Here is a 27,395-nt window from a genome sequence, read left to right as displayed (position 1 = left end):
AAGACTATATGCAAAATGTGTGTGCGCACGCATGTGTGTGTGCATATGCATGTTTATGTGTGTGCACACACGTTTTTCTAGGAAGAGGGTCCATTGTTCTTGTTATTCCTAGTGGGACTGTGTCTCTAGGAAAGTGAAAGGTTCCGAATCACCATGTTAAAGGAAAGTGTCCTTACTTGTACACTGGCCTCCTCTGAGTTTGGTCACCATAAGCCTGATCAGCTTGTGTCCGCTCACCAGCTGAGGTCCTGGATCCTCCAAGGTACTCCCATGGCTGAGGGCGCCAACCAGCATTCTGGGACCACATGGTATCATTCACCTTCTCGACATTTACCTGTGCTATTTCCTCTCTGGAAAACCTCTCCCCATGCCCTGTGGCCGACTCCCAGTTACTCGTTAGGTCTCATTTTAGCTGTCACTTCCTTCTTGAAACCCTCTGAATTTCCAATTCTGGACGAGGTATCCCTTCTCTGTGCTCCCACAGCATCCCTCCCACCTCCCTGGGACTCCCCGCCTTCACCTCTCCCCCTGCCCCAATCTGGGGCCACGTTTTCCCCTTTTACTGGGCTTATTCCATGATGCGATCAACCCTTTCTGGTGCTTGTCTGCTACCTGTCAAAACATAAGCTCCATGAGGAAGGGGGTTGGTGTCCAGCTTTGGTGCCTGTAGTGTCTAGCGTTTAGTAGGTGCTCATTAAATACGAGTCGAAGGGAAGCACGCAAAAATATGTACTTTAATCCTTTTCGTGCTATACTTATCTGCAGTCACAGTTAACCACAAGTGTCCTTTGCCTCATTCTATGACTGTATCGTACAGACTTGTCAGCCGTAAGAACTCCCAATTGTGAAACAGATAATAATTTTTGGCTTTTATCAGCAAAAGTTTCTTTCTCACCAAATGCACACAGGTGTGTGCACACATATGCACAAACCTGTGGGTAAATGAGAGGAGAGAAAACATGTGCCACAGCGTGTCAGAATGAACATACCTGCATTTCTCAAAAAGCGGTTCCTATAGTCTTTGATTATCCTTGTGACCGGGTCATAGAAGCCATCTCCACAATCGTAACAGCCTTCCGGGATTTTTCTAGGCGGGTCCCTATTGGTGACTTGAGAGATCCCTTGAAAAGATACAGTGGCTAATCAGCTCACTACCGAGGCCAAATCTAAACCTGGTCTCCCTAACGTCCACTTTTGGCTGGTTGCTCATGTGAGTATCTGCTACGGCCCTTGGGCTGAACACTCCCGACTCAGGGCAGCAGGAGCAGTGCCCGAGAGCAGCTTCCTGAAAACGGCTCTGTGAGCAGGGTCTTGGGGACTAGACGCGCAACTTCTTTCCTTGACCCCATCCTCCATTTCTAGGGACACCAGGCCAAAGGGCATAGGCTGTGGAGGCAGAGAGACCGTGAGGGTGCATCACAGTCAGCCATGTGGACAGAAAGGCATGTCTGGCAGAAGGATGGCCTCCTCAGGAAACCGTGTGGAGCAGGGCATATGTAAGGAGAACCGTAGGAAGAAATGCGTCGGGTGGGCAAGGATCCAGGAATGGAGAATTTTGACTCTTACCAAAATGACCACAACAGCTGCCATTTAGTGAGTGACTATCTTGTGCCTGGAAATTCGTTAACTCCTGCCAGTGTCATTTAATTCTCACAGCATCCAGTGGCCCCATTTCAGATAAAGAAACCGAGTCTCAAAGAGGTCAAGTAACTTGCCCAAGACTCTCCAGCTAGGAAGCAGCTAGACACCCGGCCGTGAAACCTACAGGTTAATCCGCTGATGTCCCGGGCACCGCTGACAGGACCAGGGGCGTCCAAACCACCAGGAGCTCAAGAGGAGGTGGTGCCCCTTATAGGTCACACTGCCCTGCGTGTTGTGTATCTCGGAAGGCTGAGGCCTGAGTAATGGGTGCAAGGTTGGAATAAATAACTTCTAGGGATCTTTCTAATGTGTGTTTCCTGTAATTCCCTGTCCTCTGGACTGAGGGCTGGACGCCCACTGAGCAGAGCACCATGTTCACGGCTCGCGGCAGGCGGTGGGGGTGGGGGCGTGGGTTCAGTCCTGCGCACAGCTGCTCCTATGTTGGTTAACGATAACCCCTCTGTGTATTATTGGCTAATGGTTACGGAGCAGTTATTCCGTGCCGAACACTCTCCAGCCATTCTCTCCCCGGAGCCTCATGCCAGTGCCGTCTCACAGATACTCAGCGAGGAGGAGGGGCAGCCTTAAGCTTCCCCCACCCTTGAGGCTAAGAGGCGGCTGTCGCGGAGCTCGGCCAAGTTCCCAGTGACGTGGGCAGGCAGTGGGTACTTAGGATCAAGCTGCTGTGTTGGGAATTGCTGGAGGAGAAGGAAGGATGCCAGGAAGGTCACCGCACTGCCTACGAGCCCCACCTCTGACAAAACCAGCTGAGTGTCTCCATGTGACAGCTGAGTGTCTGTGGCCAGGGGCTCTCTCTCTGCCTACAGGCTTCAGTCAGGGTGATGAGCCCGTGACAAAGTCCAGGCCCTGTCATAACTAGCCCAGGAGGAGCCGTTTACGAGGTTCTTCAGTGGCATCTAGCTGGGCAGCTCCTGGTAGGAAGAGACTGTGCCCTCTGCTCTCAGGCCCCCGGCGGTCCAGCCACTGTCTGACCCAGAGTAGGTACTCAGGAAATTCAGTGTCATTGCCTTAATTCCCACACCCCCATCTCTCCCTGCTGTGAAGTCAGTATCATCCTCCCTGTGTAACTCTTTTCTGATGCCTACTCTGTGCTCAGCAACGTGCCAGGCACTGGGGACACATCAGTGAATAAGACTGACCCCCCGCCCTCATAGAGCTCAGTCGACTCGGGAAGAGAGACTCTGTGCACTCATGTTAGAGCTCTGGGCACAGCCACGGCTGCTCTGCAGTATGCCACAGGGAGACCCTGCCTCGTCTGGGAATTCAGGGAAGGAACCCCAGGCTAAGGGGCATGAGGCTGAAACCTGAAGGATGGGAAGGGGTTCTCGGGGTGAAGTGAGGGGTTAGAGCTTCCCAGCAGAGGGAACAGTAGGAAAGATCATGGTCTTTTCAAGGAATAGAGGTATAGCCAGTATGGCGAAGGAGGAGAGACTATCCGAGAAAGGCAGGTCGTGTGGGATGAGGTTGGGGACAGCAGCAGGAGCGAGAGAATGCAGGTCATTTTAAGAATTTGGAACCTTATCTTGAGGGTAGCGAGGAGGCACTGACGAGTATGTGGTGGGGGTGGGGGCGGGGGAGTGTCAATCCCAGTCATGTTCCTCAAAGATGAGGGTAGAGTGACTGCAGAGTGTAGAATGGCCCAGAGTGAGTCAAACCTAGATCTCGGGTAAGGGATTATGTGATGAACACATGAATGAATATATTTAAGAGGTAGAATCCACTTAGGACCAGGTAGTTGCTTGTACATGGGGAAAGAAGGCAGGACTCAGCCCATCTAGGTGGGCTGGAGCGACAGTCTCTGAGGGAGCAATCACGGGGGGAGAAGGGGCTGGTGGGGAAGGTAACGAGTTCAGTGTAGACAAAGTGAGGGATGACAAACACAGGTGTTGGGGAAGTTGGCTGCAGGAACCCGGGGCTCAGGGATTTTGATTTCCATTGGAAGCTGATGGTATAAATGAAGGCTTAGAAGCGAATCAGCTTGTTTAGGGATAGGGTACAGAAGGATAACAGAATAGGGCTTAAGGACGGAGAGCCCTGGGAACCCCCAAATTAATAACTGGGGTGGGGGGAGGAGCCGACAAAGGAGACAAAGGGAGAGAAGGCTCGCCTGATCAACTAACTGATTCAAGGTGACATAGCCACGGTTTGAGCCAGGTTTGATTCCACCCTGGGTGCTTTCTGGAGGTTTCTGCCCTCATGGAGGCTGACTTGCCCAGGCTCATCCAGCTATTGACAGGGAATTTAGGACTCAAACCCAGACCTTCCAGCTCCAGGCTCTGTCAACTACACCCCATCATCTCCTAAGTTAGGATTTATTCTTATAATTTGAAAAGTCACTGTCCCACGTGTCATTCTGAAGGCATTGTCTCAGCCGTGTCAGAAACTATGCTCTTGAGGTGCAGCGGACCTCGCACAAGCCCCCGAGACACAGAGGAGCCCCTTAAGTGGCTGCTGTCTGAGTCCAGAGTCTAGGCCCAAACGTAACCCTCCGTGACGGAGCACGGTTTCTGATGATACAGGGAACGCAGAGAGGAAGACTTGGGCCCCCTGGGAGCTCCGCTCCTGGGAAGCGTGCCTGGACCCCTGGGCCTCGGCCTCCTCCAGTACAACATGGGATGAGACCGGCAGGCACGGCAGGGTCATCTGGAGATTCTGGAGAGCCCCAGCTAGCACTTGATACACGGAGCTCGTGCTCCTTCGGTGCTGCTCGATTTCTGTGCTACAGCTGGTTCTAGGAATAACGTGGCTGAGATGGACCGTGCGCCCACCGTGAGCAAGACGTTGCTATAAACCCTACACATGCCTTATCTTACTTTCAACACACTTGTGGGGTGGATGATGCTATAGTCCCATTTCGCAGGAGAGAAACTCAGGCACAGAGCTGTGAACGCCCTGCCTATGGTCCCCAGCTGGAGATGTGAGGACTGGTCTTTCTGGCTCTACAACCTGGCTCTTTTGTGTCCTGCGGCCTCTGCTCAATGCCTCCTCTCTTTTGGGTTCCTTCAATAGGCCACGGCCCTTCGTTCCCCTCTCCGTCTGGGTGTGAAGAAAAGGGCGGGTGCCCAGGTACCTGCAGGCTTCAAGCCACAGCAGATCTCGGTGTAAAACCTCCGGTCATAGCCGTCGCAGTAATGCCAGTGCTCGGCGTCGTACTGCAGCCCGTCCGAGAAGGTGTACGTGCCCTGGAAGACAAGGAGCATGCGTGCAGGCATGAGGCTGCCCTCCTGCCAAGAAGGACGGATGTCAAGGGGAGAGGTGGCTTTCTTATTGCCGCAGAAGAGAAGTGATAACTATCACAGCCATTATGGCTGCGATGATTAGAAGGAATGGCTACAGTGCTGGGCTCTCTGTGACTGGCACTCAAAATGTGGCAACTCACTGCGCAATGCTGGGCAGATGACCGAGCCCGTGGTTTCCTCGTTTGCAAAACCGCGTGATCAGAATATATACGTCATAGGGTCGATTCAATGAGATAGTACTGGCAAAGCATCTAGCACAGTGCCTGGCATAGAGTAAGCATTCAGTCGTAGCTGAAAAGGTCATGGCCATCAGTCATAGCCCTTTGTCCAAATATGTACGTTCTGCTTTTGCTGCCTTAGCGCTGAAGGAATCCCCAGGATGTAGAGGTCGCATTGGCCTGGGCATCAGGAAACATAGGTGGAAATTCCGATACTATTAATTCACTGTGTGACCTTGGATAAGTCATATCCCCTTCCTGGGGCTTAGAGTCTCCAAGCTGTAAAACGAGGAATGTTTCTTAACCTTCTTATGGTGGCTATTAGTAAAACCAATGACAGCAATAGACCTTTCCTCAGAGAAAACTGTTCTCCCGTATAAATCAGGACATTGCACTGGCTCCCTCAACTGTATTCATGGCCCACAAATACTAGGTGGGATTAGATGGGTCAGATGTTTGCCATGATACCAGTACCGGGACAGCAGCAGTCCTATGACCTAACACCGAGTGCCAACTCTATGCCAGGTACTGAGCAAAGGGCTTAGAGATATCACCTCATTTGCATTCACAACCACCCTAGGAAGTGGCTAGTACTATTCTGGCAGGCTAATAACGATTCCCCAAGGATATCCACACATAAATGCTGGAACCTGTAAAAATGTTAACCCTATGTGGCAAATGGTACTTTGCAGGTGTGATTAAGTTAAGGATCTTGAAATGGGGGAGATTTTCCTGGATTATCTGGGTGGGCCCAGTATAATTGCTAAGGTCTTTATAAGAGGGAAGCGAGGGGGCCAGAGAGATAGAAGATGAGATGATGGAAAATGCAGAGAGAAGGAAAGGTGATGATGGAGGCGGAAGTCAGAGTGATGCAGGAAGGCAGGAAGCTTCTAGAAGATGGAAAAGGTAAGGAAATGGATTCTCCCGTTCAGCCTCTGGAAGGAATGCAGCATTGCTGACCTATTTTAGACTTCTGACTTCCAGAACTGTAACGGAACACATCTCTGTTGTTTTAAGGCACTGGGTTTGTAGTAATTTGTTACAGTAGCAATATGATGTACAACTATTGTCCCCAGTTTATAGGGGAAGTCGTGGGCCCAAGGTCACACAGTTAGTGGCACAACAGGATTCAAACTCATCATGGCCTCTCCAGGGGCCTTCTGGATCCAGAGGAGAGGATTCCAGAACCCTGGGAGATCAGTAGGAAGGGAGAAGAGGGAATGGAAGGAGGTGGGCACTGGATGGAGAGGTCAGGGTGCTCCGTAGTGGGGGATTTTCCTGTCCAAGGCTTTGCTCTCTGCAACCTCCCCTCCTCAGGCTGATCACCTTCACGGCCAGTCCCTTTTCCCAAATGGCATCATAGCGGCTCCCGTTGGGGAAGTACAGGGTTCCTTGGCCATGAAACATGCCGTCCTTCATTTCCCCAACATACTTTGTTTTGGTAGGGAGGAGGTATTCGGCTTCGCCCTCCATCCTGCAAGGACAAAGGGAAATGATTGAACCGTGCCTGGCGGCTGGAGGATCAGAGCTGACAGGCACAGGCGAGCAAGTGGGAACCTCATCCTCAGGGTCCTCTGATGTTACCGTCCCAGTAATATTTTGTTCAAAACCAAACTTTTTCTTCGGTTCCCTCAAAAATTAAAAAATGAGAGGGTCTGTGTTGTTGAAGGTGGGGGCGGGTGCAGTTTTCTCGGTCTTCCACCTTACCTACAGGCTGTCCTGGAGTTCACACTTCCCCCGACACACCCGTTGGTAGGCCCAGAGAGGGGAGGGATGTGCCCAAAGCCACACAGCACTGTGAAGCAGAGACTAGGGCCAGGTTTCCTGGCAGCTCGTTCTGGGTCTTCCCTGTCCCCCATGATCAGCCTACCCCTGCCCTCTATACCACTTGCAGAGAATTTGGAGAAGGATGAAACTTAGGAGACATAGGCTTGAATCTTATCTCACCATTTCCCGGTTGTATCATCTTGGAGACTTCCCTAAACCTTTTTGTTTTCCTTCCTTCCTTCCCTTTTTTCCAACAGATATTTCCAGAGCATCCACTAATCTATCAACACCTACCATACGTGGTGAGTCTGGTCTGCAGGGTACAACCTGGTCACAACAATGATCAAGGCATACGAAGTAACCCCCCGCCCCTCGAGGGGGCTCACAGTCTAGTGGGGGACACAATGAAGTAAATACATAATGTGTGGTAATTGTCATGTGGGGGAAAGACAGGCACTTAACAGGAGCACAGGGCAGGGATGCCCAGCTTGACCAGCTGACCACTCATTTCATGTGTGAAAGTGACTGAGATTAATGCCCAAGATCAACTCAGATAATGTATAATGATTTTCCTAGTGACGGGTCTTCCATCCAGGGAGTGCTGAAGAAAGACACTTTCCTTCATTTCTTCGTTCCTGTATTCCTTCTCTATTCCTCCCTGCTAGCTGGAAGTCACCTCTTCTAACTTTGAACTTCTTTAGGCTTTTGTGTGTACTTCCGTTGGATGCTCAGCACTTTCTGCCTTGCATTGTACTTGTATTCCTTGTATCCCCTATTTCACTGAAGCTTCTTAATGAAGACCTTGGTATCCTTAGTTCTTGGAATCATGATTCTGCTCACACAGGTGCTCTGCAAACATCCGCTGCGTAAGGAATGGAAACAGAAGGGTGCAGTGACAGAGCAGATGACAGAAGGCAGAAGATGCCACTGTGCTTGAAGCACAGTTCCTGAGCCATGTAGACCTGGGGTCACCAGGCCCGATCCAGGCCTGGCTCCACCTCTGAGCCTGTGTGACCTTGGGCAAGCCCCTTCACCTCTCTGATGAGCCTGAGTTTCTCCTCTGCAAAATGGGGATAATGACAATACTCCTCCCCAAAGTTGAGATAATTGGATGAAATAATAGCTATGAAACAATGGCAGAATGCCCAATATAGAGTAAGAACTCAAAAATGATTTTGCTTTTATTCTACTGCGAGATGTGAGAGGAGAGAGAATGCCTTTTCTCCTTTATCTCTTTGCTTGAAATCACATCTACCATTTCCGTTTCCATCAAAACCCTTCTCTGAGATTAGAACCCTGCTCCCTTTTTTTAAACGGCAAACTGGACATTCATTGTTCAGACCTTCTATAGGCATCTCCAGCTCTCCCCAAATGAAACTCATACTCTCCTTCTCCAGAGCAGCCCCTTCTCAGAGTTCTCAATTTCCACGAATGGTACCAGAATCCTCCAGGTTCAAAGCCTAGAGCGAGGCACTGAGTTGGGATTGGAGGCAGTCTCTGAGTGGGACTGGGAGCCAATCAGTTGCCAAGTCCTGACAACGTAAATTCCCGAACTTATACATCTCTCTCTTTCCTGAAGCCCCACTGCCTCTGCTTTGGTTCAGGGTCCTGCTACCTCTTCCTGGGACAACTATGGGCTCTGACTTGATCTCTCTATTTCCACTCTGCCTCCCTCCCTCATTCTTTCCCTTCTCTTCCTCTCTTTCCTTCCCTCCCATTTTTCTTTTATTCATTCAAGGCAAAAAGCCTTCATTATAAATTCAAATTAAGTTAAAAAGAACAAACAGGGGTGCCTGGGTGGCTTAGTCAGTTAAACGACCCACCGACTTTGGCTCAGGTCATTACACTGTGGTTCATGAGTTTGAGCCCCATGTCGGGCTCTGTGCTGACAGCTCAGAGCCTGGAGCCTGCTTCGGATTCTGTGTCTTCCTCCCTCTCTGCCCCTGCTCACACTCCATCTCTCTCCCCCTCTCCCTCTCAAAAATAAATAAACATTACATTTATTTTTTTAAAAAGAAGAGATAAAGACCTCAATCCATAGTGAGGACATGATTACCATATCACAAGTTTCTTTCTTTCTTTCTTTCTTTCTTTCTTTCTTTCTTTCTTTCTTTCCTCCTTTCTTTCCTTCTTCCTTTCTTTCCTTTTCCTTCCTTTTTTTCTTTCTTTTCTTACTTTCATTCTTTTATGAATTCTTTCAGCCAACATTTACTAAGTGACATATGCATTATGAGGAGAGATACAGTGCAAAGTAAATTAGATTTCCTAATGCCCAGCCCTACAAAGGATCTATCCATCAGTGGCTCCTCCCACTCACAGAACTGTGCACAGTACTCAGATCTCTGTATGCCAGAGCACAGACCCACCTTTCCAGCTCTGGCCCCCACTCTCTTTACACTCCGGCCCAACTGAACTGCTTGCTCTTCCCCCTATAAGTCCTCTGAACTATTGCTCATGCTGCTTCCTCTGCCCGGAAACATTCTTCACCTTGCATCTCTACCCACCTAAATCCTACCCAATCCTCAGGGCCCATCTTCAATATTTCCTCCTCCAGAAAGCCTTCAAGGACAATCCCAACTGGCCATGTCCTCTGTAGAAGCCCAGCAGCAGGGCTCCATAGAAAGCTCATGAGCTTTGGAGTCAGACCTGGGTTTTGATCTCTGACCTGCCAAATGCCAATGAGGTGACTTTGAGCAAGTTACATAATTACTCCAAGCCTCACTTTTTCCATCTGTAAAATGAGGATTGTATCTATCTCATAGGGTTGCTGTGGGGAGGAGAGGATTCAGGCAAAGCCACTATCTGAAATTATCTTCCCATTTCTTTGTTTATTGGCCATACACCAACTAAACTGTAAACTCTATGAGAGCAAGGATCTTGACATTTTTTAGTATTTTTTATCCCCAAATCTAAAACTGCAGATAGCAAACACACACGTATATATGGAATGAATATATCTCAGCTATGCTGCTTATTATATGTGTCCTTGAGCAAGTCATTTTACTTCACTGGGTCTCATTTTTCTGAACTGTAAAATGGAAATAAACAATCACATCTGAAAGCGTTGTCCCGAAGTTTGTGAAAGTACCTGGTACAAAGTGCTTTGCAAAGGCAGCCGTCTTTAACCAGTCACAGATTTAAGACATAGTGAATCAGATGAGGCCCTTACCTCCCGTCTACATATTCCCCAATATATTGGCTCCCCGTGTACTCCATGACACCAGCCTCTAGCTTCCAGCGGTTGGGATCCTGGAGTCTCAGTGCGTCCCGCCGCACTATGACAACCAAGATGGGCGGGGCCGGCTCGGAGCCCCGCCCACAGACCCCACAGGCCTTCCAGGCACTGCGCACGCTCTATGGCTCGCGGTTGGGCAGAGCATTGCGCCTGCGTGGCCGCCCGCGCATGCGCAGGCCCGAGGTGGCCCTTGGCGGTCGAAAGGGGATTTCAAGGAGACGGGGGCGACGCGGCTGCGGGCGCCTCCTCGGGGTCGGGGCTACCGCCGTCATGCCGGGGATAGTGGAGCTGCCCACTGTGGAGGATCTGAAAGTGCAGGAGGTGAGGCTCGTCCGGAAGCCAGGCAAGCAGGGCATAGGGCTGCAGCTTTTCGGGCCTGGGCCCAGCTCCGCTTCGTCTCACTGGACTGTGGGCCCTGGGTCCCCCCACCTAATGCCCCCGACACGGACACAGGTGGATTCCCGGACGCCCCCGGCTCAGCTCCGGGAATCGCCTCACCCCCACCCCATCATGCAGGGGCTCTGTGGAAGTCTCCTCGCCTCCCCCACCCCGACCTCCTGCCATCTGCTTGCCCTTTACGTGAATAATAGTGGTACTTTTTATTAAGCACCAGCCAGGGCCACTTTACTTCCTTTAAAGTCACTTAATACTCAGACCTCCCTGCGAAGTGAATATGCAACCCCGGGTGTTCACAGCCGAGCGAGAGAGACCGTCGCTTCTAGGTAGCCTAATCGGTACAGTGTTGGAGTGGAGCTAGGAAGCCAAAGCAAAAGGAGATGAAACTGGAGAGTGAAATTGCTAACAACCCTGGGAGGGTGTTTGGTAATAGGACATTTAGAGCATTCATTTATTCAGGAGATACCATTTGAATAATTGCCATATACACGCACACTGGAGAATAAGAGCGTCCTTGCCCTAGTAGAGCTTATAATCTAATAGGGAGACAGACATAAAGAGGCAGTTACAGTATAGTGAAGTTTGTGCTATGAGAAGTGAAGACAGTATAAACTAATTATAGCAAGTACGACCAAGCCTTTTTTAGAAGTCAGGTAAGGTGCTAGTTCCTTCATGTACATTAATTCATCAAATCCTGCCAGCAACACTGTGAGGTAGGATATTATTGGCCTCTTCATGTGAAAGGTAAGAAAACAGGTCCCAAGAGTAGAAGTGATTTTCCCAAAGTCATATAGCTAGTGAGTGGTGGAGCTGGACTATGACTCTAGGTCTGAGTTTCAAACCCGTGCTTTTAAACTATTGTATTATGGGTAAAAGCTCAAAAGAGTGAGAAGACTTGGCAAAACCTTTTGAGTCTAGGGAGACCAGTGCTGTTTGATGTGACTCTAGTATTGGTGGGAATCAGCTGTTGCTGAGCCCAGAGAGAGGTACCTTGGACTGGAAGGACTGGGAAGCAGCTTCCACAAGGCCAGACTTATTTTAAGGTGATGTGGGAGGGAGAGGATGAAGATTTTAAGGCAGAGGAGTGTCGTGGCAGGACTGGATAGTAGAAAGACCAGGCTACATAAGAGGACAAGGAGGGCAAAACTAAAAATTATGTGCCAGAAATTATATACCAGGCATTCTGTTAAGGGTTTTATCTTCATGACTTCAGTTAATCTTCTCAGATGCCTGTGAGAATGGCAACTATTATTTCCCACAGAGGCATAACCTTTTAGCTGTGTTCAGGGACTCTGGTCAAGTACATTTACGAGAGGGGAGGTTGCTGGTATTCAGTCTTTTGTTTTTTTCGTCCCACCTTGAAGCTGGGTTAGCCTGAAAGTGCTGTAGTTTTCATTGAAAGTTTAATTTAATCTGAGGTTCTACTTCCTGCAAGTATTCTATATCTGGAATAATTTGCCTTTAGTGTTCATACCTTTGAACTGAAATACAGATAATTACATAAATAACTACAATGCAAGACAAAGTATGATTAAATCTATGGAAGAGGGGCAGACATGGTTTCAGAGCAGAGAGTAGGATTTGAAGTTGGATCTAAATTCTAGGCCTAACTGCTCAGTTACCTTGATTAGTCACTTGTAGCATCTGCAGACACAGTTATTTTATTTGTAAGATGAAGTGATTCCAGCTGTATAATTCTCTGAGGCTATAAAGGGAACAGAGAAAGCACTTCTCGGGCGTAATGTGGGACTTGGCGAAATGGCATTTGAAGAATAGCATTTATAGGCCAAGACGGACAGACAGGCTTTCTTAAGCGAGGGTTAGATCTGAGCGAAGGTGAAGAGATGGGAAAATGCAGGAGGCCACAGATGGGTTGTGGGGACAGTGAGTTCAGTGCTCTGAGACAGCAGCAGGTCCCTTTTTGGAAGTGTCTTGGGTGAGAAGGCTGGATCCAGAAGGCTTTGAATACCCTGTAAAAAGTTTGGGCTTTATTCTGCTGTTAAGCCTGAATCCTTCCAGGGTTTTGTCGCTAATTTGTTTCAGTAGAGTACAGTAAGAATTGTCTTCTAGGAAGATCACTCTGGCAGCCCTGTGAAGAATGGATTGAAGAGAGGAAAAGAAAAGGGGGACTAGTCTTGGCAGCTGTTGAAATAACGAGGAGGATATTAATGACCCCAACATAAGTGGTGACTGTCCTCACAGAGGGGAAAGAACAGATTTATCTGGAGTTGATCAGACTTAGCAGTGACTTAGATATCACAGGCAGGAAAGGTCGGGGAGCCTGTCAGATCTGCAACCTGACAGTGGGACTGGGGAAGCCAGAAGGAGCAGCTTTGAGAGGCAAGTTAAACACATTTTGGACCTTGTTGACACATCCCTGTGAACGAAGTAGTCAGAAGCTTAGGGCTGGAACCTCTTTGTACAAACTGACAATTTTGAGCAGAAATAATAGCCGATATTTTTGATGTGCTTTCTATGTGCTAGCCACTGTTCTTGATATTTTTACACGTGTGAACTCATTTAATCCTCAACAGTACTATCAAAGGAGTACAGTGACCCCCCATTTTCCATAAATTAAGTCACATAGAAGTCACAGCATAAATTACTATAGAAAGAGGTGCAGACGTGGTTTAAGGAAGAGAGAACAGGACTGGAAGATTGGTGGTAGATTGTAAGACTTTTCCTGCCTCCCTTTCCACACCTGCAGACTGTATAAACCCGCTGTGCAGGGAGGCTGTCATGAGGGTAAATGAGGAAGATGCTGGAATTCTGTGTTCTTTGAGACAAAGGGAGCTGAATGAATTTGAGAGGGTATTCACAGTAAGCAGCTGGGAAGGGATGTTGTTTCTGGTGGAACTCATCCGTCTTTGTGAAGAAGCAGGTGAGGGGACATCTGAAGTCCTTTGCCACCTCAGCGAAGGCTGTGTAATGCAAAGAGGCTTGATTGAAGGTCACAGTCTCTGGATTCCAGCTCTGCGGTTGCCACTGGCCTGCTGTGTCATCTTGGGCACATCTCTGTCCCCAGGAAAGAGATTCAGTGAGTGGTTCTTATCCTTTATTTCCCTGTGACAGAGCATATTTTACACACTCAACAACATGGGTGCCCCTAGATTTTGGTAAGACTTCTACATTTGTAGGAAAGTAAGGCAAAGAATGTCATGACCTTTTTGGGCACAATGGCTGTGAAGGCATTCGAGTGAATCAGCCATTTAAAGATCTTTTAAGGCATTGGTCAAGGAGATAAGAACAGCTTAATTTTTTAAATATATTAAGCTTTAAAAAGTTTGAGTTTTGATTTTTATTCTCTTGGCTTTGTACAGGTAATATAGCAAGTTAATGTATACTCCTCAATTAACCTAATACACTCTTATAAAAAACTGTAGGGGTGTCTGGGTGGCTCGGTAGATGAAGCGACTGACTCTTGATTTTGGCTCAGGTCGTGATCTCACGGCTCCTGAGATTGAGCCCCACTTTCAGGCTCTGCACTGACAACGTTGAACCTACTTGGGATTCTCTTGTTTCTGGAGCTCTCTGCCCCTCCCTCCCCCCAAATCAATCAATAAGTAAACTTAAAAAAAACACAACTCTATGGGGCACCTGGGTGGCTCAGTAGGTTAAGCATCTGACTCTTGATTTCAGCTCAGGTCATGATCTCACAGTTCATGAGTTCAGGCACCCCGTGGGGCTCTGTCAGGGGCTCTGTGCTCACTGTGTGGAGACTGCTTGAGATTCTCTCCCTCTCTGTCTGCCCCTTTCCTGCTCACACGTGCGCTCTTTCTCAAAATAAGTAAGTAAACTTTAAAAAAACAGCTGTCATATAAAATTTTACAGATTTTTAAACAAATTTATTAGAATTGTCATGGCAGGTTTCACTTGTATCATAAGTTCATCTTTGCTTTGATAATTACAGCAGTTGTAATGTTAGTAGACATCGTCCTAACTATTCTCTTCCCATAGTGTGTAGATGATTTACTCTCTTCACATTCCCTTGCCTTTTATTAGTAATTTAACCTAAGCTGTGTGAAAGTCATAAAAAATAAAATTATAAAATTTTTATTATTATAAAAATAATAATTACAACATTATTCTTACCTAAAAATCCTTAACAGAATGCTTATAAATCAAATCCAGTGATATCTTAAAGCATAATGCACTGTCACAGACTAGATTTTATTGTAGCTATAGCGAGAGGTTTTTGGAAAATCTGCTAATTCTCTACATTTATGGATAAAAGAAACCTGAATTTTTCAGTCTTTCTGGAAACAACAGTAAAACAGAATCATCAGAAAGAAACTTCCTTAATGAGGACTATCCAAACGACTATATCCCAGACACCAATAGCAAATATTGAACCAAATTGTGCTTTAAAGTCTAGAAAAAGGGAAGGATGCCTACTGCCATTGCTGTTCATTTGTATTGTCCTAGAGGTTTTAGTCCAAGCAGTAAGATAGGAAAAGAGAAGGAGAAAAAAAAGGATATAACTATCAGAAAAGAAGGTAGTTTTTACTTGTAAGTGGAAGTTTTTCCTCTTAATCCTCTTGTTTTTTTTAAGTTTATTTATTTTTGAGAGAGTGTGAGCATGGGGGGGACAGAGAGGGAGAGAGAGTCCCAAGCAGGTTCCATGCTTAACGTGGAGCCCAGCACTGGGTTTGATCCCATGACTGTGAGATCATGACCCAAGCAGAAACCAAGAGTTGGACGCTCAACCAAGGGGAGGATAAGGCACCCCTTAATCCTCTTGATTTTGTATCAGTAAGATATGGCTAGAGAGAAGATGCAGTGTACAAACAAGCTATTTAGGTAGTATCAAAAAGGTTAAAATACTGAGGAATAAACAAGAAATATGCAAGGTTCCTATATGAGGGAAACTATCATTTTAACCAAAGAACATAACAATGACCTGAGTAAGAGGAGGGACTTAATATGTCTTGGTGAGAAGGCATAATTCATGTAGTCTCACCTCTACCGTGACTGTCGTATCGTCAGTATCTGGCACAGAGTGAGTGGCTCAACAGATGAGAGCTTTTGTATGGTGCTTAGAGAAAGATCCTCTGGGGAGATAAAAAATTTCAGCAGAGACCTAGTGTTGTAAACATGCTCTTTCCCTTCTAATTTAACACATAACTAACCTTTGTGCAGTTCCAGTGCAAATTATTGGATGAGGGGGTTCATCTGAAAGAATAGCCAAAGCGATTTCGAAAAGGAAGAATAATGAAGAGGGTGGTCCTCCCAGACAACACATGTTCTATTTAAGTTCCAGTAACGCAAGCGTTGTGGAATTGGCCCAGGATAAGGTAGTACCGAAAAGAGGCCAGCAGAACCCTTGCTGCACAGCAATTCGATGGGCCCTGGACTATGTGCAGCCCTCTGTGAGTGAGCTGTAACTATACTGTTTCTCAAGAAAATGAACCAACCGGAAGGCAAGTGAGAGAGAGTTATGGACTGGTGGCTACCTTGGATATAGTGTGTGATAGGAAAAAATAGAAAATTTTAGTACTTTAGTAATAACTTACTGGACTGGATGTTTTTACTGATCCTTTCCAGTCTCATTTTCTGTGACTCTGTGGTCTTCTGGGAATTTTATGTATCCTATCACTTTTTTTTTTTTAGTGTTTATTTTTGAGAGAGAGAGCTCGCACAAGCAAGCTGGGGAGGGGCAGAGAGAGAGGGCTCCCTGCTGACAGCAGAGAGCCCACCTAGGGGCTTGAACTCACTTGAACTCAGGAACCTCGAGATCATGACCTGAGCTGAACTTGGATGCTTAACCAGCTGAGCCACCCAGGCGCCCCCCTGCCCCATCAGTTTTATTCCTGGAAAGGAGACTCATCAAAACTCCCCAGAGTTGGTTCCTCTCCTTCCATCACAGAAGCTTCCATCATCTTTCAGAGCTCTACTTTCTCTGTCATAGAGAGCTAAGGGTTCTGTTAGGACTGCCATTTCCTTATGTCTAAAATGGGGAGAGTAATGTCAACCTAATGAGATTATTATGAAGGTGTAGAAAATCATGCATGTGAAAAAGCTTTGTGATCTCTAAAGCAGCAGAGATCATAAAGGTTTATTATGGTAGCCCCCTATCTTTAATTTTCTTGGAGTCGGAACAAGTTTTCCCTTTGTGTTCCCTCGGCCTTCAGCAGCAGGAGATGAAGTTGAGGAAGTTGATATCCTGGTCACAGATCTGTGGTTTGTCTCCTCCTGTTCCGTTCCCCAGGTGAAAGTCAGTTCTTCGGTGCTGAAAGCTGCCGCCCACCACTATGGAGTTCAGTGTGATAAGCCCAACAAGGAGTTCATGCTCTGTCGCTGGGAAGAGAAAGACCCCAGGCGGTGTTTAGAGGAAGGCAGGCTCGTCAACAAGTGTGCTCTGGACTTCTTCAGGTAAGAGTCTTTGACTTGACATCCGTGCCTGTGGGCTGAAACATCTAGGTATATGTATCTCAGTGAACATCTAGCTAATTAAGTAGAAGGATAATTTTAGTAGGAAGTGTAAGACCTTGAAGTCGGATAGACCAAGGTAAGCATGCAGTAAATGATGCAGTTAGCTTTGTTATTTGTTTTTATTATTTGGCATGTCCTTTAATATCCATGAATCTTAATTTCTAAATCATACAGGATTGTAATGAAAAATTTGTAAAAGTACGTAAAACCAACTCAGCACAGTGCTTGCTAACAGGTGTTCACTAGATTGATGCTACTATGGAACACTCAGTTATTATGGAAAGAAAAGTGTGTACAGAGTCAAGGTATTAAGTAGGCCATTATGCTTAATACCATAAGTAAAACAATCCATATTGCAATTGTAGAAAAATGTTTTGACAGACTCTATTAAAAGGGACAGAAACTCCACTCGAAGGGAATTGGCTTATGTAGCTGTCAAGTCCAGAAATGGGGCTGGCATCAGGCGGGGCTGGAATCAAAGGGCTTATATAATTTCATAACTACTTGGTATCTTGTTGCCTCTCTTCTCCTTCCCCGATCTCTTAGTTCTGTTTTGTCTGTCAAACTCATTTTCAGAGAGACTCTTTCTTGCTGTGGCAGAAGTGGCCGGCAGCCATCCCACACTGCTGTGCTGCTTGCCTAGACCTGGCCCAAGAGTGTCCTTGTCCAGTGGTGTGAGCATAGGTCCCTGGCCTGAGTCTCATTGGCCTGGCTGGTCGATTTTGTATGCCTCTCTTTGAATCAGGTGTGTTTCAGGAGATAAAATGCTGTGATTTGTCAGGCCTAAAGTGGGAAGTGACTTAAATTCATCTAAACTGCATTGCTGAGAGAGAGGGACAGATTGTTCCCCAAAGAAAAATTACAAGGATGTTACAGAAGAATGGGGACTGACTGCTGGCTACGCAAAACCCACAGATGTCCACTACAATGACGTTAGAGGGAAAAATCAAATTCCTTCACATAATAGCTCCTCTCCTCTTTTGCTTGGTGTCTTTGTCCACATGCAAAGATATTCTTGTGGTTAAAGTCACAGTGTGTCGTTTAAAATTCATTTTTCTGCATTTTGCTGAAACCATGGGGAACATTCTTTCAAGTTGCTAGATTGTCTTTGTGATCATTTTTAATGGCTATTTAATATTCCACCAGTAGGTAAACCAACCATAATTTACCTGTTACAAAGTCATTTTTAATTCTGTTTTTTTAAAAATGTTTATTTTGAGAGAGAGCATGCACACACGAGTGGGGGAGGGCAAAGAGAGAGAGAGAGGGAGAGAGAGGATCCCAAGCAGGCTCTGCGTCGTGCGCAGAGCCCAACGCAGGGCTTGATCCCGTGATCCTGGGATCATGACCTGGGCCAAAATCAAGAGTCGGAAGCTTAACCGACTGAGCCACCAGGTGCCCCTAATTCCAGATTTTGCTTGTTTTAGATAAATCCTCAGTGGTTACCTTTGTGTGCAGGAATTTTTCTCTTTTTAAGTAATTCCTTGGCATAAATTTCCCAGAGGTGGGATTATTCTGTAAAAAGGCTTTGAATGTAATTTATGGCTTTTGAACTATAGTTGCCATTTTAAAAAAAGTTGGGTCAGTTTATGCTGCCCTCAGCACTATATCTTGTTGTACCTCACCAGCGTTGCATATTATTTAAATATTTGATAGGTACAAAATGGTGTTTTATTCTTGCTTTGGAATTTGCATTGGTTTGATTGCTAACAAGGTTGAATGTGTGTTTATTATTTAAATTTTGCTAAGAGAACTTTGGAAAAACATTTCTGCTTTGGCCCAGAGGTAGTATATTTAAATGTGACATGTTGGGATTTCACAAGCTCCTGAGGTGCCCAGCCGCCTCCGTGAGAGGAATTTTTCACTGCTGATGTTGCTCTTTGCAGGTGTTTGTAGGCAATTGTTCGTTGGGTGTGGATACCAGGGTAACAGGGTCCAGAACTGAGACTAAGTACTGTAATAGTGCTAGTAGCTCTCCCACTGCCCCCATGCTGGAGGAATAAACCACTTGTACTGGAAACAGTAGGCTACTACCAAAGTGATTGTCAAGTGAGGTGGGTGCAATTTTACGTACCGTGGATGTTGTTGTGGTCGGTGAGGCTAGAGGCAATTCAGAAAAGCTCCCTAGGGCTTTGATATTCCTCCTTCCTTCCTGTTGCACACCCTGCCAGCCACAGGTTACACCAGAATCTCTACTGGTCATGGGGCACCTAGGTGGCTCAGTTAGTTAAGCGTCTGACTCTTGATTTTGGCTCAGGTGAGATCGAGCCCCAGGTCAGCTCTGTGCTGTCAGCATGGAGCCTGCTTAGGATTCTCTCTCTCTTTCTCTCTCTCTTTTTCTCTCTCTGCCCCCACCCCCACATGTGCACTGTCTCTCTCTTGCTCTCTGTCAAAACAAATAAAGAAGCATTAAAAAGAAAAGAAAAAAGGAAATTGGTGACATTGGTTGCTTCCTAGCAGGGAAACCCAGCAGGAATGGAAAGCAGATTGTTTACTGTGCATTTCCTCCAACCCATGTCTGGGGTTCTTCCCGAGCCATGTTAAATAAGATTCTTGTGTTGAGTGTAGCTAGATTCTTAGAGTATGACAAGTAAGCACTTCCAAATTATGATTCCATTGGGGGAAGGAGGTGCTATGCATATCTTCCACTGCCTCATGTATGGCTTTTACATAAAATAATGGTATTTTATTTTTCCTTGGATTGGCATTTATTGGATTACTAGCAAGGCTGAATAGTAAGAGAAGGGGAATTTTGTAAAATAATTGAGGCTTATACACAAAAGTTACTTTTTCTTCAACCATGTTTTGGTGGTCACAGAATTAATGAATTATATGCTACCTCCTTTTATTTATTTATTTTTATTTTTTATTTTTTTATATATAATTTATTGTCAAATTGGTTTCCATACAACTCCCAGTGCTCATCCCAACAGGTGCCCTCCTCAATGCCCATCACCCACTTTTCCCACTCCCCCATCAACACTCAGTTTGTTCTCAGCATTTAAGAGTCTCTTATGGTTTGCCTCCTTCCCTCTCTGTTACTTCCCCCCCGCCCCCCATTCCCGTCCCCCCTGGTCTTCTGTTAAGTTTCTCAGGATCCACATATGAGTGAAAACATGATATCTTTCTGTGCCTGACTTATTTCACTTAGCATAACACTCTCCAGTTCCATCCACATTGCTACAAATGGCCAGATTTCATTCTTTCTCATTGGCAAGTAATATTCCATTGTATATATAAACCACAACTTCTTTATCTGTTCGTCAGTTGATGGACATTTAGGCTCTTTCCATAATTTGGCTACTGTTGAAAGTGCTGCTATAAACATTGGGGTACAAGTGCCCCTATGTATCATCATTCCTGTATCCTTGGGTAAATTCCTAGCAGTGCTATTGGTGGGTCATAGGGTAGATACTATTTTTAGTTTTGGGGGGAACCTCCACACTGTTTTCCAGAGCAGCTGCACCAGTTTGCATTCCCACCAACAGTGCAAGAGGGTTCCTGTTTCTCCGCATCCTCTCCAGCATCTATAGTCTCTTGTTTTGTTCATTTTAGTCACTCTGACTGGCGTGAGGTGATATCTGAGTGTGGTTTTGATTTGTATTTCCCTGATGAGGAGCAACGTTGAGCATCTTTTCATATGCCTGTTGGCCATCTGGATGTCTTCTTTAGAGAGGTGTCTATTCATGTTTTCTGCCCATTTCTTCACTGGATTATTTGTTTTTCGGGTGTGGAGTTTGGTGAGTTCTTTATAGATTTTGGATACTAGCCCTTTATCCCATATGTCATTTGCAAATATCTGTCATTTGCAAATATTTGCAAATTCTGTCGCTTGCCTTTTAGTTTTGTTGATTGTTTCCTTTGCAGTGCAGAAGCTTTTTATCTTGATGAGGTCCCAATAGTTTATTTTTGTTTTTAATTTCCTTGCCTTTGGGGATGTGTCAAGTAAGAAATTGCTGTGGCTGAGGTCAGAGAGGTTTTTCCCTGCTTTCTCCTCTAGGGTTTTGATGGTTTCCTGTCTCACATTCAGGTCCTTCATCCATCTTGAGTTTATTTTTGTGAATGTGCTACCTCCTTCTTAGCAGAGAGCACCAAATGTAATTTAACTTTCTTAATAACAAGGATGAATCTGTTTTTGTTCAGTCCGTTAATAGAATGAGGACTTTGAGCTCTGGGGAGTGTGGGGTAGTTTGCCTTGACACTGAATGACCCCGGGATCTTCTGCTTGTTAGTATGTGTATTTGCCTTGTATAGTTCTGTCTCTTCCTTTGCCATTGTCCCTCATGCCCATCTCGGATTACGCCTCCTCTTCTAAATTTGGTAGACTGATAATCTTTAGAATTGGATATAAAGAAAAGAATAGGTAGGCCCTAAGTGAGGAGTGCTCTGAGTAAAATCTATGTGCTTAGACCAAATTTTCTTGGCATTTCAGTTCATTTATTTTTGGTACATAAAGAAATTAGGTCTTATTCCTTACAAATCTTTTTTTACATGTTGCTTCTCATCCTGAGGATCTTAAGTTGTCTTGTAAGTGAAGTGAGAACATCTATTCTCATACCTTTCAAAAAGGAAGGTTATGCATTTGAGGTCTGTACCTATTTCCCCCCACTTTTCTGTTTCTCATTATTTTGCAAAGAGCTACCCCTGACCTAGCCCTCTTTTCCAGGCAGATAAAGCTTCACTGTGCGGAGCCTTTTACCGAATATTGGACCTGCATTGATTACTCCAGCCTGCAGTTACTTCGTCGTTGTCGCAAACAGCAGGCCAAGTTTGACGAGTGTGTGCTGGACAAACTGGGCTGGGTGCGACCTGACCTCGGAGAGCTGTCCAAGGTAAAAAGGTCTCCTGCTGGGGGTTTCCCCCTCTCACTGAGGGGTGGGGGGAGGGCAGGAGGTGGTCAGAGAGGGGTCTCTGTGAGTAAAGATATGATGGGAGAAATCTGTGTTTACCAAACAGGTTGATGAGAGGGATTATACACAACCCAGAAGGGAATTTATTTAATACAAATATTCCTTTAAATAGATCTTCTGGCATGTGCAGATTGTTTGTTTAATTAGCTAATTGAAGAACAGAAGGGAGTAGATGAGGATAAACACAATGTTGGGGCACCGTCAATTGAAAGCATTGAGGTTATTACAGAATTCAGAGAACAAATAGGATCGAGGTTATGCCAGGTTCTTCAGGCCACATTTATCAGGACCTAGGATTTTTAGAAGTATTTCCCTGTAGTTTAAAATGTACGTTTTCTGGGGCACCTGGTTGGCTTCATTGTTTAAGTGTCCAACTCTCAATTTTGACTTTGGTCATGATCTCACGGTTTGTGAGTTTGAGCCCCGTGTCCTGGTCTGCACTGGCAGCAAAGAGCCTGCTTGGGATTCCCTCTCCCTCTCTCTCAAAATAAACAAACATCTAAAAAACATAAAAAGCATGTTTTCCTACTCTTTTTTCTGTATTTCTTGTCTCAGTCATGCCACCACCATCTGTGGAAACCTCAGAAACCTGAGTGTCTTTTCTTCACGTCCCACTCTTTCTTCCTTTCTACAGTCGTCAGTTCCCGTAGGGGAACATCTCCTAGATTAGTTTTTTTTTTTTTTTTTTTTTTTTTAATTTTTTTTTCAACGTTTATTTATTTTTGGGACAGAGAGAGACAGAGCATGAACGGGGGAGGGGCAGAGAGAGAGGGAGACACAGAATCGGAAACAGGTTCCAGGCTCTGAGCCATCAGCCCAGAGCCCGACGTGGGGCTCGAACTCACGGACTGCGAGATCGTGACCTGGCTGAAGCCGGACGCTTAACCGACTGCGCCACCCAGGCGCCCCTCCTAGATTAGTTTTTGAATCCTCTCACTGTCCCCACATCTTGGACAGGAGTTCTTAACTTGGGCTACGTGAACTTCTGGGAGGGGAGGGTGGTTCAATTCAGATTTTAGAAGACACTGTATCACCTGAAATTGAAGAATTGAGGATATAATTATGTCTCCACTATAGGCATGATCTGTATAGAAAATAAAGACCACTTAAAAAAATTTTTTTTAAGTTTATTTATTTATTAAAAAAAAATTTTTTTTTTTAACATTTATTCATTTTTGAGAGACAGAGACATAGTGTGAGCAGGGGAGGGGCAGAGAGAGAGGGAGACACAGAATCCAAAGCAGGCTCCAGGCTCCGAGCTGTCACTACAGAGCCTGACATGGGGTTTAAACTCAGGAACTGCACGATCATGACCTGAATCAAAGTTGGATGCTTAACCGACTGAGCCACTCAGGCGCCCCTTAAGTTTATTTTTAAATTATTTTTAGTAATCTCTGCACCCAACATGGGTCTCGAACTCAAGACCCCAAGATCAAGAATTGCATGTTCTTCTGATCGAGCCAACCAGGAAGTCCAAACATCACTTTTCTTTTTAAAACTTCACGGGCTTACTCTTGCTTGCAGTGTCCTGGCTTACAAGGCCCTTTGTGATCTGACCTATCCCTGCTTCTTGAGCCTCATCATTGTCCCTTCCCTCTGGGACAGATAGGTGGCAAGGTGGGGGAAAACTCAGGTTTGAATGGAGGCAGATAGTACTACCGATCACTATGGGATCCTGCACAAATTGCCAACTGTTTCTCGTCCTACCACATCTACAAAATAGGACCAGTATTCATACCCAGTTTTCTGTGAGGATTAAGCTTGAGAGCCCTTGTGAATCTCTGGCCTAGTGCCTGGCATGTGGGCCCACAATTAATCTTTATTCCCTTGCCTTTCTGTATAGCATCTATGGATGGTTGGATCTCAAGCTTGGGGTCACAAGTAGACAAATGACTTAGCAGTTTTGTTTTGTTTTTTTTTTTTGTATCCAGCCTGATCTCTTCAGATGGCTTCTTCTGCTGTCCTGAACAAATTGCTTTGTTTGTTTGTTTGTTTGTTTATTTATTTATTTATTTATTATTTAGTCTGTAAGTTTTTTTGCTCTTTTTATGTTCATTGCAATCAATAATTTTTTTTAATATTAAAAGTAATTTATTGTCAAATTGGTTTCTATACAACATCCAGTGCTCATCCCTGAACAAATTACTTGAAACTGTTGATAATTCTGAGTTGGAAAGCGGCAGGACCTACAGATTTAATGATGAAAACAACCTTTTCTCATTTCTGTCTCTCAAGAAAGGAGAATCAGCAAATCATGCTGATGAGAAAGCATACTGATTCCTGAATCTTTGTGTCAGCCATTTTAAAAACCTATGAAGTATTGGTGTCCTCTTTTCAAAAGTTTGTTTCTTTAAGAGGATTATCAGTTTTAGTCCTACTTAGAATCAGAATCCAGTCTCTTCTTAGAAAGGTAATGACCAGCTGGATAAAGCCCACGTTTTACCTTCATTTACTTCTGCCTTCTGCTTCCTCCAAGTTGCCCTCCTCTCCTTTGCTCTGACCAGTTTCCACTCACTCCTCTGCCCTCAGCTTAGATGCCAATGTCCTTTGAGGTTTCCATCCTTCCTAGGCATCCTGATAATGTTAATATTGAAAATAACTTTTGGCGCTTAACCATAACCTGCTATGCATCAGGCTCCAGACTGTGTATTATCCTAATAGCGCTGTAAGCTAATAGCCCCATTTTAGAGATGGGAAATTGAAGGTCGAGTAGGCTGCTCAAAGTTGTGTACCTAGCAATTAGTTTGACCACGTGCCTCTTCTCCTTTTCTCTTGATATGGTACAGAAGAGGAAGTTGTTTTGTTCTTTCCACAATAATTTGTCCTTTTAAGGGGTCTGTTCACTACTTTAAGTTTGAGAAACATTTTTCTAGATTGATTTCATAAATATTGTAACTTCCTGAAGGGAGCTTCACGTGCCAGCTGGAGGCCTTTGGAGTTACTCTGTCAAGCAGTAAGGAAGCATTAGTGATCTCTGTGGCAGAGAGATGAGAACACTGTTCTAAAAACAAACCAAAAAAGACTCTGGATCTGGAGTCAGAAGACTTGGGTCCCAGCTCCGGCTCTGACCTGTAGCGTGTGTCTTTTCATAGGCAAGTTGGCCTCCTTGTTCTCATCTGTGGACTACAGAGAATAATGCCTCACAGGGCAGTTATAGTAATAATTATGCTGTTGTCTTCCTGAAAGCTCCATTCACATTGAATCGTTTTTGGATTTGTGCACATGGGAAGACTCATCAGTCATATAACATGGAGTGGCTCGAAGATCAGACCACTAGATAACAAGACTATTAATAGTCATGGCCTTGTCTTTCCATTTCTCTGCGTGTTTCCTCATCTTCAAAGGGAGGACGGGGGCGCCTGGGTGGTTCAGTCAGTTAAGCATCCGACTTTGGCTCAGGTCATGATCTCATGGTTCATGAGTTCAAGCCCTGCATCAGGCTCTGTGCTGACAGCTCAGAGCCTGGAGCCTGCTTCGGATTCTGTGTCTCCCTCTCTCTCTGCCCCTCTCCCGCTCATACTCTGTCTTTCCCTCTCTCTCAATAAATAAATAAATAAATAAATAAATAAATAAAGGACATTGGGGAGCTTGGGTGACTCAGTTGGTTAAGCATCGGACTCTTGATTTCGGCTCAGGTCATGATCTCAGGGTCCATGCTGGGCATGGAGCCTGCCTAAGAATCTCTCTACATTTCATGCGCTCTCTAAATTAATTAATTAATTAATTAATAAAAAGTGAGAACAATTTCTGCTGGCTTCTGATGGAGATTTTTGTGACCATCGGGGATAATGTGGACGTGACCACCTTCTACCTGTCTCCCTGTTGCCATTGTGCAGTGCTCTACCATCTTGCTAGGCCTGTTGGCTCAACTCTCCCAATTCTGGTCTTGCCCCTCTCCAGTCTAGCTTCTGCACCTTCCAGCCTGCAGATGTGCTTGAGTGGCTTCCCTGCTTCAGTGACGTCTGTCACCCTTGAGTTAAAATTCAACCACTTGTGCACATCGTTCAGTACCCTTCATTGTCCGGCCCTGTCTACCAGTGTAGTATGTTACGTAAAAGCACAGGCTTTGGAGTAGGCAGATCTGGCTTTGAGCACTAGTTTTTCCACTATTAGCCAGGTGGCCCCAGGAACCTCTGGAAAAAGGCCTCAGAGGAGTGTGAAAATGAAACGTAATCGGGGGCCCAGCATCATTTCTAACAAGTGCTTGGTTAGGTGCTTCATCTCCCTCCATTATCCAAGCAACCTTTGGCCATTCTAAGGACATGCCTCTCTGTCTTCCCATGTACTGTTTACTTAGAATGTCTTTCCCTTGCTAATCTTCTGCTGGCTCATGGTTATCCTTTTAAGCTAAACGTTACCCCCCATGAAATAGTTCAGGCCCCTGTCCTTCAGGATGGGTTACGTGTACAGAGTCCTTGCTCCCCAGCACTTAGTTCATGCCTCAGTTATGATAATTCGGTCGGGAGTCTTGGTTGATTTTCTTGTCTGGCTCCCTCGGACTGTGAGCCCTCGAAGACAGTGTGTATTTCGTTTCCTGCTGTATCCCTAACTTCTGCCACATGAAATGACCCAAAAAAAGGCTTTCTTAAATGTTTGTTCAAGAAGGCTTTCTTAAATGAGTTTAAATGTGGTTTGCTGGGGCTTGAGAAAAGAGGGGTAGTTGGGGCAGCGGGAGCAGAGAGGAAACGCTGGGAGGTGCGTTCTTGGTCACAGACTGCTCCACCTGACCTTCAGCCTTGCCTCTTGCTTCTGTCCTCTTCGCTCCTCACAGGTCACTAAAGTGAAAACAGATCGACCTTTACCGGAGAATCCCTATCACTCGAGAGCAAGACCAGAGCCCAACCCTGAGGTAGAAGGAGACCTGAAGCCTGCCAAACATGGCAGCCGCCTTTTTTTCTGGACCATGTAAAGATGGGTCCGTGGCCCACACTCAGTCACACGCCTGGACGACTGCTGATGAAACTCCCGTGCAGTTTGCATCGACTGATAGAGTTCTTTCCGGGATCAGAAACTTAACAAAAAAGTTAATTTATGTGACTTGGCAGTTATTCTATACCATTTCCTGGCCATTAAAAATTTTAAAGGAAACAGTTGTATTTTATTATGTTTTATATAACCTTTTGGCCTTTAGAGAGGACTTCCCTTTGCTTGTTCTTCTTGTGGTCCTGCCTGTTCCTCTCTCTTCGCTTTAAGTTGGCGATCACCAGTGTGGCGGGGAGCCGCGTTAGACCAGGCAGAAATGCCTATGTAAAGGACAGGCTCTCTTGCCGGTCTGTGTTCACACATTTTGAAGTCTTCCCTCTCTCCCCATCCAGCAGCACAGACAAGTAGCTTTCCCTAAAGGTCATGCAAGGGAAGCGTCCAAGATAGAAGTGAAGAAACATTTGAGCCTTGTGACTCAGGCCCTGGGAGGGGCCTCCTGGCTGTGGTTTAGGCAGAGTCTTGCTCAAAGTTTCTTAAAGAACCAAACTTCCACCACTTCCCCTTGATATCCCATCCTCAAGCATTATGACCCAGATGTTTTTCCTGATAGACC

General features: G+C 45.7%; 2 protein-coding genes across 3 annotated transcripts in view; one reads left to right on the top strand and one right to left on the bottom strand.

Annotated features, from left to right (window-relative positions):
- MORN5 (MORN repeat containing 5) overlaps positions 1-10,211 on the bottom strand; it is a 29,412-nt gene extending 19,201 nt beyond the window's left edge. Inside the window, exons 1-4 of one of the 2 annotated variants that reach the window (XM_045468147.1) lie at positions 10,056-10,211; positions 6,446-6,593; positions 4,733-4,844; positions 990-1,121 (exon numbers count right to left, since the gene is read on the bottom strand). In XM_045468147.1, the coding sequence (XP_045324103.1) occupies positions 990-1,121; positions 4,733-4,844; positions 6,446-6,593; positions 10,056-10,102 (439 nt within the window). In that variant the 5' untranslated portion in view covers positions 10,103-10,211. Of the gene's footprint in view, positions 1-989; positions 1,122-4,732; positions 4,845-6,445; positions 6,594-10,055 lie in introns of those variants that run through there. The other variant, XM_045468148.1, reaches the window with a different exon arrangement.
- Positions 10,212-10,260: 49 nt separating this feature from the next.
- On the top strand, positions 10,261-26,947 carry NDUFA8 (NADH:ubiquinone oxidoreductase subunit A8). Its single transcript, XM_045468146.1, has 4 exons — positions 10,261-10,442; positions 16,726-16,889; positions 21,616-21,781; positions 26,631-26,947. The coding sequence occupies exons 1-4, from the start codon at positions 10,290-10,292 to the stop codon at positions 26,766-26,768; spliced, it is 621 nt and encodes a 206-aa protein (XP_045324102.1). The 5' UTR covers positions 10,261-10,289; the 3' UTR covers positions 26,769-26,947.
- Positions 26,948-27,395: the final 448 nt, after the last annotated feature.

This window comes from Leopardus geoffroyi, chromosome D4, assembly GCF_018350155.1.
Source record: "Leopardus geoffroyi isolate Oge1 chromosome D4, O.geoffroyi_Oge1_pat1.0, whole genome shotgun sequence".
Taxonomy (NCBI): Eukaryota; Metazoa; Chordata; class Mammalia; order Carnivora; family Felidae; genus Leopardus; species Leopardus geoffroyi.
This window is presented reverse-complemented; position numbering and strand designations above follow the sequence as displayed.

Bases quoted from the DNA above. Each gene is read 5' to 3' on its own strand.
- NDUFA8 (XM_045468146.1), top strand. From the start codon at position 10,290: ATGCGCAGGCCCGAGGTGGCCCTTGGCGGTCGAAAGGGGATTTCAAGG. The intron at 10,443-16,725 runs GTGAGGCTCGTC...TCCGTTCCCCAG, and splicing joins AGGATCTGAAAGTGCAGGAG to GTGAAAGTCAGTTCTTCGGT. The intron at 21,782-26,630 runs GTAAAAAGGTCT...CGCTCCTCACAG, and splicing joins ACCTCGGAGAGCTGTCCAAG to GTCACTAAAGTGAAAACAGA.